We start from the raw sequence: 17,668 nt of genomic DNA on the forward strand, positions 1-17,668 counted from the left end.
AGACTTCCTGGCCTGGAGATCAATTCAATTATGGGATAGTCTCCCTTGGTTGAGGGTGAAGATTCACAGAGCTTTGGTGATTTAAAAGACACTAGAAAAATTGTCAGTGGGACAGATCTGACAGCCTAGCAACAAATGTGCCCTTTAAGTTCTATGATTGTATAGTTCAGACAGCAACAGCTCTAATACTGATTTTTATTTCCTCCTTCCTCTCTCTGTCAGAGTCACGCGATTATTAGGGAAGTTCTGTCTGTAGCAGGAACAGAACAGAGAGCAGAGTGCAGCCACTGCATGCACTGGTGCAAACATGATTTCATGTTCTCTAGCTGCAGTCATTTCTGAAGGCCCCATGCCAGCCTGAAGCCTTTTACTGGATCTTGACATAGCTTCTAAAAAGGTGGGGGCTCCAGTTTCTCCATCAGGGATTTGATCCAGTTTGTGCCATTGATTAGTTTAGTGGTGGCAATGACATATTCTGTGCCTCCGTCTTCCATCTGAGAAAGAAACCTCAGTGCAGCAATTTCAGCATACGTCACGCCTCCCAGAAAGAACACCAAAGTTACTCTGTTTTCTCCCTGTTGACCTGAACATTTAGAGAGAGAGTTACAAACGGGACTGGTGTGGAAAGGACAGTTTTATTCTGAATTTACCCTAGGGCCAAACTGAAGCACAGATGTCAGTCAAATTACTGAAGTGCTATGGAGCTGTGGATAGAGCACTGAATAGGGTTTATTTCTGGCTCTGCCAGCGACCGTAGGCAAGTCACTACCTCTCTGTGGCTCAGTTTCCCTATTGTAAAATGGAGATAATACCTCCTTTGCAAATACTATGAGATTTACTGATGAAAAGGCCAATACATTACCAGAGCTAGGAATTATTTCTACCACCTTAGGGCAACGATCAAAGGCAGCTCACTGTACTGAAGTTGGGAATATACCAAGAATTACTAATCAAATGGATGCTGTCAGTCACTACATCAGACTCTGTAAGTGAGTTTAACAGTAGAACTGTCCCAGACCAATCAAGTTACTCCAAAGAAGCTTACGCTTTTTTTGAAGGCCAGTAGGTAACTGCTGCCTCTCTTCAAAGTGGGGTCCTGGGAGCATCTTTAAAACTTCTTCTATGCTACGCCACCCTGGGCGAGCAAGCAGCTGTGCCAGACGCACACTTAATGGAGCATAACCACTGTACACATATGAAATATCATTTGGATTCTGCAGGAGAGGGAAATGAACAGCAGTAGAGTTTTCTACTGAAGAGTGACACTTCAGCATATTAAAATCATGCAAATGTACAAGCTGTCCCCACCCCCCATCTGTGTCCATCTTCCCACTGGTCTGCCTACTGACAGAAGTATTCAGTTTACCTGTTCATTAACATCATCCATCCATAGCCGCAAGGTTTTCCGGATTGTTGGGTAGTTGTTTCTACTGCTTGTCTGAAGTTTTAAGAGTCCAGCCTTTTCCAGATTGTTTAAGGTCAATATATGTTCATAGCCATAAGTCTGTGACATGAAGATTTTGCCTTTAATGTAGTACTGTCATTTATGTGTCAAGAGCAAGTACTTAAAAATCACCTGATTTTATTTCTAACACTAGACACTAACCAAACAACTTAATGAAGTTTGAAATTTATAGACAAGACACCATCAAGGTTTGCAAGATAATGACAGACATTTTAAACAGTGATTTCAATTAAACACTGATTTTAGGGACATGTTTTCAAAACAACTCAAAGGGGAACAAGTGAATGTGTAAAAGTTAAAATGAACATTTACAAATGTCTTTTTGCAGTATGCAACAGAAAGCATGACAGTGGGCCAAAACAAATTTATATGCATGTTTTAAATATGTGTAAATATATTTCACATTGTTAAAAAATTAAAAAACCAGAGGATAGTGATTAAACACGTGAAGGCCTTGATCTTGCGAAGTTTTACACATGTGAACGGTCCTATTTAATGCAATAGGATCACACAGGTAAGCACGGATATGTATGGTGTGCAAATCTTTCCAAGACTGGGGCCTTAATGGGCAAGGAATATCCACATTGTTAGTTAAACAATTCTAGCCTGACCTGGAGAATCTCTCTTTTATAATGGTCCAAAACCTTCTGCTTGAGTCCACTATTACACACTGACTGCAGGCAAACTAGCCTTAATATCTTGATCAGTGGATGTTTTTGAGCAATGCAATCTTCAGTGTAATTGTTGACCTATAAAGAAACAGACATCCAAGCGGTCAACCAAAAACCTAGGTTAGGATTTTAACAGAGCTGAAAAGAAAAGCTCTGGTTTTGCTTTTAACGGCAAAGCAAAGATAATGTTCTCGGAAGATGCTTTTACCTCCTTGTCCATCACTATGGGAAGGGATCACAGCAGCTACATAAGCAGCTTAGATATTTGCAAAATAGCTTTGTAGCATTGGTTGTTCCAATTAACACCATTTACAAAGCATGTTAACAATTGATATCTATGATCCTATCTGATACACTGGAAGTGTTTTGCAAACACTGATCCTTGACTCCCCACCCACCCCCATATCATTAGAGCACTATGCAAGTCAAAGCACAGAGCACTGAAGCGGTGTGAACAGTTGCTCGTGCTGCACTACGTGCAGCAGAACCAAAGCATTGTAATGGTGACCTTAGTCTCCCTGTGCCTGATGGAAAGTGCAGCACAGCAACTACTGCCCATCCATACCAGCAGACAGACAGGAGGCCACGGGTGCAGTTTAATTAGGTTGCAACTTTATTCACTTTAATGTCTAGGAGAATCTGACAAATTGTACAGTGCAGGGAGGAGGGGATGGGCTCCCCGCTGATGCAGATGTAGGAGCCCCCTATACTCAGCTCCCATGGGGGAAGGATAGCTCAGTGGTTTGAGCATTGGCCTGCTAAACCCAGGGTTGAGAGTTCAGTCCTTGAGGGGGCCATTTTGGGATCTGGGGCAAAAATCTCAAGGATGGTACTTGGTCCTGCTGTGAAGGCAGGGGAGTGGACTCGATGGTCTTTCAAGGCCCCTTCCAGCTCTATGAGATAGGTATATCTCCATATAAAAAGGATATTTTCCTTCTGATCCTTTCCCAATCCAACTGATCTGATATGCATATCCCTTTCATAGTGAGTACCTGCACTGGACATCTGCTACAAGTTTTACATATAAGTTGCAACATGATAACCTAACCTTCTATTCCACCTCCTCGGTCCTCTGATCAGCTGTGTGGAAGGTGGGGGGAAAAAAAAATCTAGCAGTGAGGGGAAATTCCTTACCAGCCCCCCAGAAAAGAGGCAACTAGAGTAATGGCCACAGTGTGTCAAAAGCAAACCTGGTCCTATCCAAAGTACATTGATAGGTAGGTAGGTGGGAGTTTCCAGCCAGATCCTCATAAAGTGGCCCTTGTCTTGGCTATGTGGGGTATAAATACCTCTCCCAGTCAGCAGGAAGGGCAATACACTAATCTTGGCATGGCACCAACTGGAGCCTGCCCTTCCTGTCCATCGCTGAAAGCTTGCCTCCTTTTTGGCCCTGTTATAACGGAGCCCTTAAGCGGGCAAAGCCCCTTTTTGTCCAACTCACCAGACCAAGACACACTTATAAAAAGCCTACTTAAATTGTGCCCACTGCATCCTACGTGGAAAGAACGTCTCCAAAAGGCACCAGGAACACACTAAAAGTTTTCAAGAGTCAGCCATTGTCTAGGTTTCTCTGTATTAACACACCCCCACCAACCTTTCTGATAGGTGTTCTAGGAGACTATAGTTAGAAGATAAAAATCACAAAGGCAAGATCTTGCTCTCCACCCACCTTGTCAGTGTCTATTCCTGACATGAACTCTTGTTCCACTGTTAAATTATCAAAGAAATCTTCTGATGCTAAAAAAAAAAAAAATTAAATAAATTAGTAAATTGGTACTTAAAAATAAGGGCCAGTTTATCTGTGTTAAGTGGCATCAGCGGAGTTGCCCAAGTATAAATAAGGCCAGTATTTTGCTCCTGGTGTCTGAATTTTTTATGAAAATCAGCAAAGACATAACACAAGATCAACTGTAGGTGGAATACTGAAAAGGATACTTACTAGTAATGTCTTTGATTAGCTCTGCAATTGAGGTATGGTTTGCTAGAGAACTTCTTGCTGCTTGCATGTGTGGCAGTTGTGAAACGAACTGCTTGATCTCCCCAACTGTTTTAGCATGGTGTCTTTCCTAAAAACACAGCAATTATAGTTTAGAGCTTATTCGTTACAATAATAAATGTCTGCTAAATCATTTAATCAAAAGGTGTGTTTTTGTCTGCTTAGTTCTGTACTATGTTCATTGCTTTAAGAAAAATGGAAAGTCGTGAGCTTCATTACACAATACTGTAATTTTGCAACACGGATCAGTTACCTTCAGTGACATCTGACCTTTCAGACAGACAGCATTTACAAAAATATATTGTTTCCTAGAACAGAACTGTTGTTTCATCAGTTTATGAAGCTGTTGTGTAAGTGCACCATGAGAAAAACACCACTGGCATCACAGTGATATCTTATTTTACAACAGAGGCTGCTAACCATGTTTCTCTGTGCAATTATATTAAAATAGTACAGCATCTTGCACTCCTATTGTGCCTTCCATCCAAGGATCCCAAAGCACTTCTCAAATGTTTGTTAAGCAAGCCTCAATTGCCCTCTGAGTCTGGAAAGTATTCCTATCGTGAAATGGGGATAGTGAGTCTGAGGCCCACAAAAGTGAAGTGTTATTTCCTTTGGTAGATGAGAGGAGTGGCTGCTGATCCTCCACACAAATACATCTAGTAGTATGATGAGATTCAAGATCTTATCATTAAGTGTCACTAGACTTGAGATGCAGTCACTGTGACATACTATTTCAAGAGCACAGACACTGTAGCTGCTCTGCAGCTAAGGAGTTAAATCCCTAGGAGGATAAGGTAACATACAGTAGATATTAAATCAATGTTACAAAATTCTGACCCACTTACTCGGGTGGGTCTTTTTGACAAGCATGCAAAATATTAGCTTAAATTCTTATAGTTATTTCTGTCAAATATAAGGAGAATCCTTGGAGAAAGCAGAAAGAAAAGGAGATTGCAGATGTCTCACTGCTCTCTCCCGCCTTAGTTCTGGTTTAGAAGAGACTGAAAATCTTATGCAACATTTCAAACATTTCAGGGATCTGCTATTTGCAAAGTGTTGCCTTAAACATTTTAAAAGCTACACCTGAAGGGCTGTAAAGAGACGAGGCAAAGGAAACCACAAAGATGAAGCCCGGGTTGAAAGATATTACAACATTCTATCAATAGGTAGTAGAGAGTATAAAACTTCACGTCCATTAGAGAGCTGGACAAGATGGCGTAAGGAGGCAGGTTTAATGGTTAAAGCAGGGACTGGGTCACAAATATAGGGCATTCTGGTGCTGGTACTGCCACTGCCACTAACTAGTTGTCTGACTGATGGTTAAGCATGTTATCCAGCTTCAACATGCTTCAGTTTCCACACCTGCAAAACAGGGAGAACACACCTCTCTCGCAGGGTATAAGACTTAACTAGCATTTGTGAAGCCCTCAGCTTCTCAGATGAAAGCTGTCAGAGAAGTGTGAAGTGTTTGGTGCACCCTGAGGAAGGGGAATAGAGAGCATTTTCCCTCTCTCCAAAACTGAACAGCCACCTATTTATTGTGAAACATCTTTTAAAATAAGTCCCAATCGTTAAAGTCTGCCCCAAACAATCTAGAAAACCTGGTCTGATGAAGCATAGACATCTATGAATTCTCAGTCAGAAAAATCCAGACATTTGTGTTTCATCCAGTCAACCTATTCCCATCTTGTCACAACAACAAATACAAAAGGAAGCTTTCTAAAAAGTTATCTTGACTAAAATGTAAACTATACAAATGAGCAAGTACAGGCAGGAGAGCGATAATGAAGTCTGCAATTGACAAGCCCTTCGCTCCCAAAGTACTGCTGTTTCATTATCACCTATTACATCTGACAATCTCGCACATCTCTTTCCTCCCTTCCTGCGTGAAGTATTTTAATCTTTGGGAGCTTCCAACACAAATACCCCAGTAAGGGTCTATTCCTGCAAGTCAAACCTGAATGCACAATTTAGATTGATATATGGTCCATCTAACTGGCCTTAAGATTGGCAGAAGTGATTAAAAGCAGAGGGAAGGAACACAAAACTATTAACACTGTCAGCACAGCAGGTCACACGGTTAAGCAGGGCTTGACTTCTTTTGTTTCCTCATTTTGCATGTGTATTTGCTTTTAAAAGCAGGGGGCGGAGGGAGGGAAGAAGAGTGTTCAATTCTACAGCTAATGAGCAACAGTTGACAGGCCAACTGGAGTCTCACTGTTGGTAAACTGCACACCTGTAACAGGTGCCAATTGGCTAAAAGGCAACTAGTGTCTATTAGTCCTTAGCCCCATACACTCTTATTATTGCGTATTTGACTGTGGCAGCAGCTAGAAGCTGTTGTGTGTACAAAATCTAGCATAAAGAGATGGCCCAGTCCCAAAGAGCTTGCAGTTGAAGAAATCCTTAAACTAGCATAAGCGCCTCCCATTCTCCAGCCAGCCCTCCACTGGTTTTGTGCCCCACTCCTCCAATTGCTATTCCTTTGGTTTTCCTAAAAGACGGAGGATGATCCAGTCATTCAGATTCAATTCCCTGCTGTCTCTCTGACTTTATGCGCGACTGTGACACCTGTACCCCGTATTCACCACTTGGATATGGCTAGGATATCTTTTGTGTGAAGTATGCCTCATCCTGTTGAAATGTGTGAAACAAACACGGCACGTAAAATTATGAAATTTTGCGATATGATTGTTACCCAGAACCACAAAATGTTTCAGTAACATTCACAAACCAATTTCTCAGAGACAAAGACACCCTGGCATGCCAGCAAAGTGCTAAGGAGCCATTACTGGCTTAACTGGACATTCTCCAGTGCTGGCGGTGGGGGAGTTGTAAACAAAAAATTTACAATTCATCTGAAGGGCAGTTTGGAGCTCACATATGCAATGGAACTGCCTGGCCCCATGACTCAGCAAGGATTTTTTCAGTACAAAGGGTTGGGGGTATAAGAAGGGAAGAAAAGTGTTCCTAGCCTCCCTTTCCACCTCTCTGCTGACAAGAGCAATGACTCTGAAAGAACTGAACAAAGCAGGGGAGTGGTCCCAGGCCAACCTGTGAAATGTATTGCAGCACATAGTGAGACAAATCTTTTCCTTTTAAGCCTATTAGCCTTGGTAAAGTTTAAGAATTAACATGTGTGTTTATCCGTTTATTTCTTTTGTAACCAATTCTGACTTCTAGGCCTTATCACTTGTCATCTATCTTCCTCTAGTTAATAAACTTGTTTTACAATTTTATTTAAAACAGTGTGTTTTGTTGAATTACTTGGGAATCTCCACTTACGTCAACAAGCCTGGTGCATAATCATTACCCATTGTTTGAGTGATGAACTATCTATGAGCATGTCCTGTCCAGTGGGCTACTAAGCAGTACAAGACGGACATGTCTGGGGAGCAAGGTTTGGGCTCAGGGATATGCACGTGTGGCCGTGTGTGTAATTCTTGGATGGCTGGGCACAGCAGTCACATGTTCAGCTGGGAGTGACTTTGCTTGCTGGTGGCAGAGTGAGCAGAGTGTGGACAGGCTGCTGTTCATCAGGAAAGTAGTATAAAAAGCATCCCAGGCTGGAGAGCTACGGGGACACAGCAGTCCAGTGGTTCAGACTGCACCTTGCCAAAAGTCACTGTGACGTTCCCCAAGTCACTTAGGGTGAAATCCTGTTGCCACTGAAGTCAAAGGAAGTTTGATCAGTGACTTCAGTAGGGCCAGGATTTCACTCTTTGTGGCTCAGTTCCCCATCTGCACAAGGGGGATAACAGCATTCTCCTACTTCACAAGGGTGCTGTGAGGATAAACAAACTCCAGATTTTGAGGGTGCAAATACTATGATAATGAGCGTAACATAAATATTAAATCTGATTTAGATTATAAGCTCGTTTGGGCACGGACAAGTCTTTATTTCTGGTATTTTCATGAAACACCTAGCATGCTGGGTGGTGCTATAAAGTTAAACTAATCTAAAGCCTCATTATTAAGATGCTTAAGCTACTTTAAGACCCTAAAGAGTTTTAAAGTGGAGATAAGCTCAAGCCAAAACCTGGAATCTGAACCACCACTAACTATGGGACAGTCTGTAACAATCCCATGTGATCAGTTTACTGAAAGCTACTAGGGAAATACAATGCCGAAGGCTACATTCATGTAATATTAAGGTTAGGAATTGGAAGGGGTATTAGTGGATCTTAACCTTGTTTCATGCTCAAATCTGCAGAGTGGTCAGACCCAAACTCTTCACCTAGGAGGAGCAGACTGCTCAGATGACGTTCTACTGGGTGGTACAGCAGTGTATATGTCTTTTACCTCAAAGGCTGCAGATATGATTTTGGCTTTCTTGCTTAGCACCGACCCCACAGCGTTGAAGTTCTTGTCTCGAATTTCAGCATACAGCTCCTCAGCAGAATTCAGCTGAAGCTTCTTCGGTTCCGTGGGGAGATCCTTGCCACTCTCACCCTGTTTCTTAGGAGCAAACTTTTCAGGAGGGAGTTTCACATAAGCTACCAACACAGCAAGAAAAGAAATGACAAATTAGAGCTCGAACTCCAGTACTTAAACTGACTGACCAACCAAAATCTTTCCCCAAGCAAGAGGCAGCTCTAGCTTAGTGTAAACACCCATACTGCAACTTGGAAGAAATGTTACTACATATAAGATGATTTCCTCTAATTTGAAAGGGTAAAAATTCCTACTAGCTATATGTAAACAAAGAGGCCTATATAGAGATCTATATAGTACCAGAAAGATGCCATCTGCTCACCCTCATCAATACATTAGGTGGAAGTTACCAGCTCCACAAGCTTCTGGCCCTACAGTTTTCATGATCCCATGAAAAGTGCCATGGGATTACTAATGTCTATGTACACTTGACATCCCGCGGACTCTCATGTAGCAGAGAGCATTGTGCTCAGTTCATCTTCTTGGGCAGGATGAAGCACTGAGCTCACCTTGCTGGGGTTGAAACCAGGGTTTCTAATTACATCAAGCAACTAAGCCACCCCTCTGTAGGTTCAGCTAAATTATTCTCAACTTCATCTCAAATTCCACTGGGCACCTGCACTTTATTCTAGCACTCAGGAATTTTATTCTACTCCATTAGTTTCACTGTCCATGTTTAGCTGCACTTACTATTTTGAATTCCATATATTTCATCAATAAGGCCTTCATATGTAAGCTGAGTAGCTAGAGGCGACAACAGGTCTACATTGCGGTCAAGCAACAAGAGGGTATCAAAGATGGGAAATATTGAGTTCTGGCCTCCAGGGAACTCTCGCTTCATCCTGATCATCATGTTAGCCACATGCTGGAAATAAAATATTTGGTTCGTTATGGCTCAGACCATGAAGGGTGGCTATGATAATTAGCTTTAGAGACATATGCATGTACAAAGACAGGGAACAAAGTGCATATATAAGAAGCGAATGGAAGGAGAGGCAAGCTATGTAACTGGTACAAATGGAGGAAAGGCCATTAAGAAACAAACCAAACTATTCTATGACAAAACTTGCTAGTTTAGTCTGACACAATGGTCACAGAACCAGAACTCTGCATTCAGTTCCAGATGCCTCCTTACCAAAAGAGGTATTTATGAACTGCACAGAGTTCAGAGAATAAGAACAAAAATGATCTGGTAAGAGGGACTGAATTATGGGGAGAGAGCAAAAGGACGCGACACATGTAACTTGACTAAGTTATGAATAAAGATGAAGGTACATAAACCCTTCAGCTATCAGCAGTCGGTTAACTCCAAGGTGGGAGGGGAATTATTTAGAGTGGTTAAAGGAGTCTAACTAGGAGAAAAAGGGATGAAGTTAGGTCAAATATCAAGGAATCTTCTTGACAGTGAAATCTATTTGTCTGTGGAACGGTCTCCCACGGGAAGGCACGCAAGCCCGACTGCTTGGGATATTTACATTAAATTACGCAAAGCACTAAAGAGGTACAGCAGACAACATTCATGCATTGGTCAGGGTCAGTAGGTCTTTATCAACTCTAACTTACTCCTAGATTTGTGGACTTTAAGTCTGAAGGGACCATCGTGATCTAGTCTGACCTGCACACTGCAGGCCGCAGAACTTCACCCACAAATTGCTGGGATTCCAACACCATAGCGTTCATGAAAACCAAGTGAACAGGCCAAACTCCAGTGAAATACAGACACACATAACACCACCATGTGTCAGCCTCTCAGCAGCCAGCTGACTTTCATTGGGGAGGAGGAGAAGACATTTGGGCAGGCAAAAAGAACTGTAGGGAACATACTTATAAATACGTTCCTTTAGGGGTGTGGAGCTCGTGAGAGTGACAGATGGACTGAGAATTGTTTCAACCGACAGGAGCCCAAGCCGCAAAATGCAGCTCATGACCCACAGTATCAATAAACCCAACACGCCTTAGCAGCAGCTACAAAAACAAACCACTACCAAAATCAAAAAGGATTTATCGTCTTAGATGTTTTAAATTTGTTTTACCCGTGCACAATCCCCCTTCCCAAAGATCTGTGGGATAGTTCCATAGAGCGCCTGTAAGGTCATCAGTCCCTTGGCTGCTTGGTACAGACTTGTCTGGTCATTCTCCAAGTAACACTCCTAAATGACAGGGAAAGGAAAGTTACAGAAACGGAGGATATTTAATTAGCCTGATCATCTTAAAAGTAAAACCTGGCTGAACTGGATGGCTTGAGGAATTGCTAAAAGGATACAGGGCCTTTCACCTCCAGGTCACTAGTTCAAATCTGGCCCAGATATCAGGGATCCAAAGTCATTACTTGCTATTGCTAATGGCTGCTCAGTGAGCACTGGGATCCCATCTGGTGCGTCAGTGCAGGCCCCAGTGGACAAGCATGCAGGTCACAAAACCATCGTTACAGTTAGCATTAGCTGTCAGACTGAAGGGTTTGTATGAACAGTGAGTGCACAACAAGCTGGGGTGTAAATCTACACCACACTAACCTGCTGCGCACCAACTGTCCATAAGGACCCTGTTACCATGCACTAACAGTTCCCCAGTGAGCTTTGATCTACCCCACTTTCAAAGCCAGTGTGCAGAAGATTTATTCCCCAGCTTGCCCTGCACCAATTGTTTGTATATACAAGCCCGCAGACGACGTTCTAGGAGTGAATGGACTGTGGAGACTAAGCTAGCCCTTCCACATGTTGTTAGGGTCGAGGAATCTTCCCCCCCAGCCCCCGGTACACGTTCTGTGGTTAAATAGGACAGTGATCTCCAGCAATGCCAATGAGGGATGTTTCCAGCATTAAACTCACTTTAAAAAGTGAGTCAGAATATGAAAGTGATTGTTACAGCTCACCATGCTATTTTACCATCCTTACAGTCCACATACAGCATGGCAGTGCAGGCTGGTTGTTTAGAGACATGCACAGAACAAACAAAAATTCAATTTGTGAGAAAAAATGACCCTGAGATTAAGCCCAGCAACCTCCTCCACAGAGGAGAGAGACCTTAACTTTGAGAAGAATTCAAGAGGAGGGGGATGATTATAGCTGGTGCCAGGAGCTACGAGTAGTCTGATTACTCCTCCTGGAAAAACTGCTGCTGTGATACACCAGCCGGCAGTCCAGCAACAGGACTGCAAAGCAGCAACTTTCATGTGTGCCAGCAACAAGGGGAGCTGGATTCACAAGCAGCACAACTCAGCATCCTGGGGGCTTTATCTGCTGAGAGCGATTAGAGTTAATAATAACTATTCAGGAACTGGTATGAGATCAAACCCGTTATTTTAGAAGTCTCTAGCCAATGTGTTGCTCCTAATTTAATGCAGCAGAGTAACAGAACTGAAACAACAAATCTCTTTCCTGTGACTTGGTCAATTAGAAAATGTGTCGCCAAGCTGGCAAGTTTTATCATGTCCTGACATCCTCTCTGCTGCTCACACAGGGCTAGATTCAATACACTAACAAGGGGAGATGGCTAAAGAAAGCCTCACACGGACTTAATGGCACCATGTGTGATATGCTGGCAATGCAGGATATATACACAGCACTGTTGCACATCTTAAGACAAGTGTTAAATCTTTGTACTGCTCTAGGGTGACACACCCTAACAATTACAATTTACCCTTCTGTAGCATATTTGACACAGGAAGCTTCAAGTTTTTTATAAAGGATTAGTTATTTAAGCCTCACAAATCCTGTTCACACAAGTATTACCCCATTATACAGATGGGAAAGCTGACACAGCCTGGTGAAGTGATCAGTCCTCGGGTGCATCGTGGCATTCAGAAACAGACCCCAGGAATTCTGACTCCCAGTCCACAGTTCTACTAGAGTCCGACCACATTTGCTCTGTAACTCCTTTTATTGTCCTGTGGCTAATCGGTCTGAAAAGTGCTTTGAGATCCTTGGAGGATGGATGCAACACAAACATGCAAAGTATCTTTTTCCTCAAGGCATAAATCAGCACTTACTTTAAATGCACTTTCAGACTCCATGGATAGCAAGTCTCCATCAAATGGAATGAGGTCCAAACTGTACTGCTCTCTATGAATGAAGGATCCCAGAACACCCTGATCCTTCAGCCGTTGCTCGCACAACAGGCTGCGACGGGGCACAAACAAGATGTGGAAGTCCCTCAGCGGAGAGCGAACTCTGTCTTCACTGGAAGAGAGTCAGCTTAAGTTGTCAGAAGAATGAGTATAGTAACAATATATACTGACCTTGGTTACTCAGATCGGCAATACAGAAGACAAAGGGGCACTGAATGGAAGCAAGACAAAGTTCCTGATTGATACTTTCTAGTTCCTTATAAACAAAGGCAACTCTACTCACAGCCTTTTATTTCGGAATATTTTGTACAAATCGACACCCTGACGGTGGAGGGGATGGCTCAATGGTTAAGCAGTCCGTCTGTGGGCTATGCAGCTCGGCAATACTTATGCTGCCCAGAACTACAGGTTCAAATCCCAAGAAGGGCTGTCTTGGCCTTTACCTTTTGCAGTTGACTGTGGGTGGGTCTTTCAAACAAGAGCTATCTGCTCTGATGAACACGAACGGTTCCAGGGCAATTTAACAAAAAACAAGTAGAGATTTTCCCTGGTGTCCTTAACCAAAAATTTCTCCCTCTCCATCCTGTTGCTATGCACCTGCTTCCCATCCTCCAACCCCAGAAATGACAGCATTTCAGTGATGCTGTATGTATAGGCCGATTCTAATCCCTCTTATGCCAAGCTACGTAGCAGTTTCACACTGAAGTGAAAGATTATTAGTGAGTGGGCTGAAGTTCGCCCAATTTATTTCACTCATAACTTACATCTGGTATGAACCTGGGGTGGAAGAGGGGGGAAAAGAAAACATTAACCCCACTGCACCACCACAGCTCTGAGATGCAGCTGCTGTCTTTCCACTTAAACACCAACTGTACCTGAGCACATTTTCAGCAATTATATCCATTAACTCTAGTCTGGGCCTGACCAAGAAAATTATATTCTTGACATCAGCTGGGGGCAGACGGCCCGCCTTGAGGGTGAACATCTTCTCCACCTCATGTTCCTATGAGGAGACAAAAATGGTATTCAATCAAGGTATTCAACTCAACTCCTGTTTTTTTGAAAACTGGTTTCAGAAAGGGATGCATCAGCTGAAATTGATGCACTAGTTGTTACTGTGCTGCCTTATCCAAGGATAGAAACATGGATTTCATCTTCAATTTCCGTATGCTGATTATGTAAATTATAAGTTTACTGCATCACACCACCATTCAAGACAGAGGTTCTGCACATCTGGTCTGTGGGAGGCGAGTTGGCAGAAGAGCAGTAAGTGATATTCCAAAAGACAGAGTCTGTTCTTGAAACACATTTTTATTTCTCTGCTAGAAGGCAACAGTCTAAGACTGGCAAACCATGGTGACAGCATTGGATAGTAAGAATTAGGGTTTGAAAGGCAGAAACTAGGACAGTTTATAGAAATTGTGCTAACAGTCTCTAGAGGCCATTATGAGGGTCAAAATAGCCTTTTGAGAGTCTGAGTATTAATAAGCACAACATGAATGTCATGTAGGGCTTACCTTTAAAAGTGAGTATTGTGCAATTAATCCAAAGGGTCCTGTGAGGTATTCATCCCACACTATTGCCTAGGAAGAAAAAAAGCCACTGAGAAAAGGAGGAAAGAGGAAAGAAAACCCTGTTGAAGGTAAGCTGCCCTGAGAAGCTCAAACATTTGCCTTCTGAGGTAGTCCCGATTTTAAAAGACAGTAATGAATTAATGGGTAAATTTCAACAACCCTTTGCTCATCCCTAGTTTCTTTCATCGGAGGAGCCCAACATGCTTCAAATATGCTAATTAAACCTCCCAAGAGATTTTTACTGACTAGGGAAACCATACAGCCTTGCCTCAGTGAGCCGAGCAAAGGGGAAAATGACACGGAATTGGGGTTGCTGGACTCTGCGAAAAATTTGGTGCAGTTGCATTGACTATCCTGAAGATGGTGGAGTTCCACTAGGTGCAAGTGCAAAACCTGACCCAGTGTCATGGTCAGCCAGTTTAGCAGGGCACCTGGTAAGAGCATTAAGTGAGCTTTCTACTTGCCCTAGTGAAGACACGTCAAAGGCAAAACTTCTTGAGCAGTGACTGGGACATGCTGGGCTCTGCCTGCCACATCCCACAGAGGTGGCTACATTTTAATGATGGTGCACAGCATGGACATAGTCTGCAAAGCTGCCAGGAGTCAGCAGTCCAAGCTCTTGTAATCATTTGTCATGACGTCTTCAGCCACTCCCCAGCATGGCTGCTTTTCACTAAACTCCTGTTCTTCACGTACCACAACTCGACTCTTACCTGACTCTACCCTCATGGCCACCTCCTCCCTCTGCCTCTCCCTCTCTGTCCTCCACTAACTCCACCTGCCACTCTCTCCCAGAACTTCCTGAGCTCATCTGGCCTGCAGAGCAGTCAAGATGCCACAACCACACACCCTGCACTGTTTTCTGACTGTACTTGAGGCCTATAGGGTAAGGACTCATTTGCTTGGCCCATTCTGACCACTGGACAGCCCAGCACCAGGGCCAGCCTTACACAATGGCTCAGTTTTTAGTCTGAGTTTGCAAAGTGTTTTGGGATAATTTATTACTACCCTTGAGTGGGCATGAGCAGTGATGTTGCCACGGGCTCCTGAGGCTCTTTACTCCAGGGGTTCCTAGAGCGCACAGGGTCTCAAAGAAGCAGCTGGGCTTTTCCTAACATCTCTTCCTCTGAATTTAAGTGTTAGTCCCATGTGAATGCGAGTGACACTGAGTGACAGAGAAAGGAACGTTCCTTATTTTAGTTTGGATGCATTTCCATATGGGATGTTTGGATGAGGTTAGCTCAGGTCTAGAGCCCATGAGACAAGGTGCATTTACTGGAAGTCTAAAGTGCCTGGAGATGCTGAGATAGAAGGGCCTGGACAGGGTATCAGCGGTTATTGCTAGGCTGTTTATCTGGGAAAATATCTGCAGACCGGGAATGCCCGTTTGGCATCTCAGGGCAGGGCCACCCCCTTGCAGGCTGTCGGAACTACAGATCTGGACCGGGATGAGAAAAGGAGTCAGTTCCCCATCTCCTGAGAGGAGCCCCAGAAGGATCATACACCTGCAGATCAGGATGGGGAAAAAGAGACCCGAGCACCCCATAATGTTCTCAAAACTACAGCCCAGCAGAGAGACATGACACCCGGCCCCCAGCAGGAGAAACACCCCCGCGACTCGTGGAGGCAGAGCTGCAAATCGAGAGGAGGCAAAGCAGGGTCTCGGAGCCGGACAGGGAGAGGCGGCGGAGGGGGGGCAGTCCCGGCAGCCAGGGGTCTCGGAGCCGGGCAGGGAGAGGGGGCGGGGGGGGGCCAGTCCCGGCAGCCAGGGGTCTCGGAGCCGGGCAGGGAGAGGGGGCGGGGGGGGGGCCAGTCCCGGCAGCCAGGGGTCTCGGAGCCGGGCAGGGAGAGGGGGCGGGGGGGGGGGGGGGCCAGTCCCGGCAGCCAGGGGTCTCGGAGCCGGGCAGGGAGAGGGGGCGGGGGGGGCCAGTCCCGGCAGCCAGGGGTCTCGGAGCCGGGCGGGGGGGGGGGGCAGTCCCGGCAGCCAGGGGTCTCGGAGCCGGGCGGGGAGAGGGGGCGGGGGGGGCAGTCCCGGCAGCCAGGGGTCTCGGAGCCGGGCGGGGGGGGGGGCAGTCCCGGCAGCCAGGGGTCTCGGAGCCCGGCAGGGAGAGGGGGCGGGGGGGGCAGTCTCGGCAGCCAGGGGTCTCGCAGCCGGACAGGGAGAGGGGGCGGGGGGGGCAGTCTCGGCAGCCAGGGGTCTCGCAGCCGGACAGGGAGAGGGGGCGGGGGGGGGGCAGTCCCGGCAGCCAGGGGTCTCGCAGCCGGACAGGGAGAGGGGGCGGGGGGGGGCAGTCCCGGCAGCCAGGGGTCTCGCAGCCGGACAGGGAGAGGGGGCGGGGGGGGGCAGTCCCGGCAGCCAGGGGTCTCGGAGCCGGGCGGGGGGGGGGGCAGTCCCGGCAGCCAGGGGTCTCGGAGCCGGGCGGGCGGGGGGGGCAGTCCCGGCAGCCAGGGGTCTCGGAGCCGGGCGGGGGGGGGGGGCAGTCCCGGCAGCCAGGGGTCTCGGAGCCGGGCGGGGAGAGGGGACGGGGGGGGGGCAGTCCCGGCAGCCAGGGGTCTCGGAGCCGGGCGGGGAGAGGGGGCGGGGGGGGGCAGTCTCGGCAGCCAGGGGTCTCGCAGCCGGACAGGGAGAGGGGGCGGGGGGGGGCAGTCCCGGCAGCCAGGGGTCTCGCAGCCGGACAGGGAGAGGGGGCGGGGGGGGGGCAGTCCCGGCAGCCAGGGGTCTCGCAGCCGGACAGGGAGAGGGGGCGGGGGGGGGGCAGTCCCGGCAGCCAGGGGTCTCGGAGCCGGGCGGGGGGGGGGGCAGTCCCGGCAGCCAGGGGTCTCGGAGCCGGGCGGGCGGGGGGGGGCAGTCCCGGCAGCCAGGGGTCTCGGAGCCGGGCGGGCGGGGGGGGCAGTCCCGGCAGCCAGGGGTCTCGGAGCCGGGCGGGGAGAGGGGACGGGGGGGGGGCAGTCCCGGCAGCCAGGGGTCTCGGAGCCGGGCAGGGAGAGGGGGCGGGGGGGGGGCAGTCCCGGCAGCCAGGGGTCTCGGAGCCGGGCAGGGAGAGGGGGCGGGGGGGGCAGTCCCGGCAGCCAGGGGTCCCGGAGCCGGGCAGGGAGAGGGGGCGGGGGGCCAGTCCCGGCAGCCAGGGGTCTCGGAGCCGGGCAGGGAGAGGGGGCGGGGGGGGGGGACAGTCCCGGCAGCCAGGGGTCTCGGAGCCGGACGGGGGGGCAGTTAATGGGGAGGAGCCGGGGGGGTGTCCCAGAGGCAGCAACTCAGTCCCGCCGGGGGGAGGGGCGCTTGGCCGGGCCCCTCACCTTGGAGCCCGCGCACTTGTCCAGGAACTCGCGCAGCTCCCTGCGCCCGGCCTCCCGCAACGCCGTCAGGTTCACCCGGCCCGAGCTCAGGTGCGCCGCCATCCCGCGCCAGGCCCGGCCGATCACATGACAGCCCCGATCACGTGACTCGGCGAAGCTCTGGCT

At 47.2% G+C, this 17,668-nt stretch overlaps 1 protein-coding gene across 1 annotated transcript; it reads right to left on the bottom strand.

The window, feature by feature from the left end:
* Nucleotides 1–181: 181 nt before the first annotated feature.
* VPS33A (VPS33A core subunit of CORVET and HOPS complexes) lies at nucleotides 182–17,635 on the bottom strand. Its single transcript, XM_050923922.1, has 13 exons — nucleotides 17,504–17,635; nucleotides 14,153–14,218; nucleotides 13,511–13,638; nucleotides 12,558–12,747; nucleotides 10,603–10,719; nucleotides 9,260–9,434; nucleotides 8,438–8,631; nucleotides 4,076–4,202; nucleotides 3,806–3,873; nucleotides 2,077–2,214; nucleotides 1,367–1,504; nucleotides 1,046–1,214; nucleotides 182–583 (listed from the first exon to the last, which is right to left on the bottom strand). The coding sequence occupies exons 1-13, from the start codon at nucleotides 17,603–17,605 to the stop codon at nucleotides 390–392; spliced, it is 1,806 nt and encodes a 601-aa protein (XP_050779879.1). The 5' UTR covers nucleotides 17,606–17,635; the 3' UTR covers nucleotides 182–389.
* Nucleotides 17,636–17,668: the final 33 nt, after the last annotated feature.

The sequence above is a fragment of the Gopherus flavomarginatus genome, chromosome 15 (genome assembly GCF_025201925.1).
Source record: "Gopherus flavomarginatus isolate rGopFla2 chromosome 15, rGopFla2.mat.asm, whole genome shotgun sequence".
NCBI lineage: Eukaryota > Metazoa > Chordata > Testudines > Testudinidae > Gopherus > Gopherus flavomarginatus.

What these genes read in the sequence shown, in the direction of transcription:
- VPS33A (XM_050923922.1), bottom strand. Translation starts at nt 17,605, where the DNA reads ATGGCGGCGCACCTGAGCTCGGGCCGGGTGAACCTGACGGCGTTGCGG. An exon ending in GGAAGGGGGATTGTGCACGG is followed by an intron (nt 9,435 to 10,602) that starts GTAAAACAAATT and finishes TTTTATTTCCAG; the next exon opens with CATGTGGCTAACATGATGAT. An exon ending in TGGATGATGTTAATGAACAG is followed by an intron (nt 1,215 to 1,366) that starts GTAAACTGAATA and finishes CCTCTCCTGCAG; the next exon opens with AATCCAAATGATATTTCATA.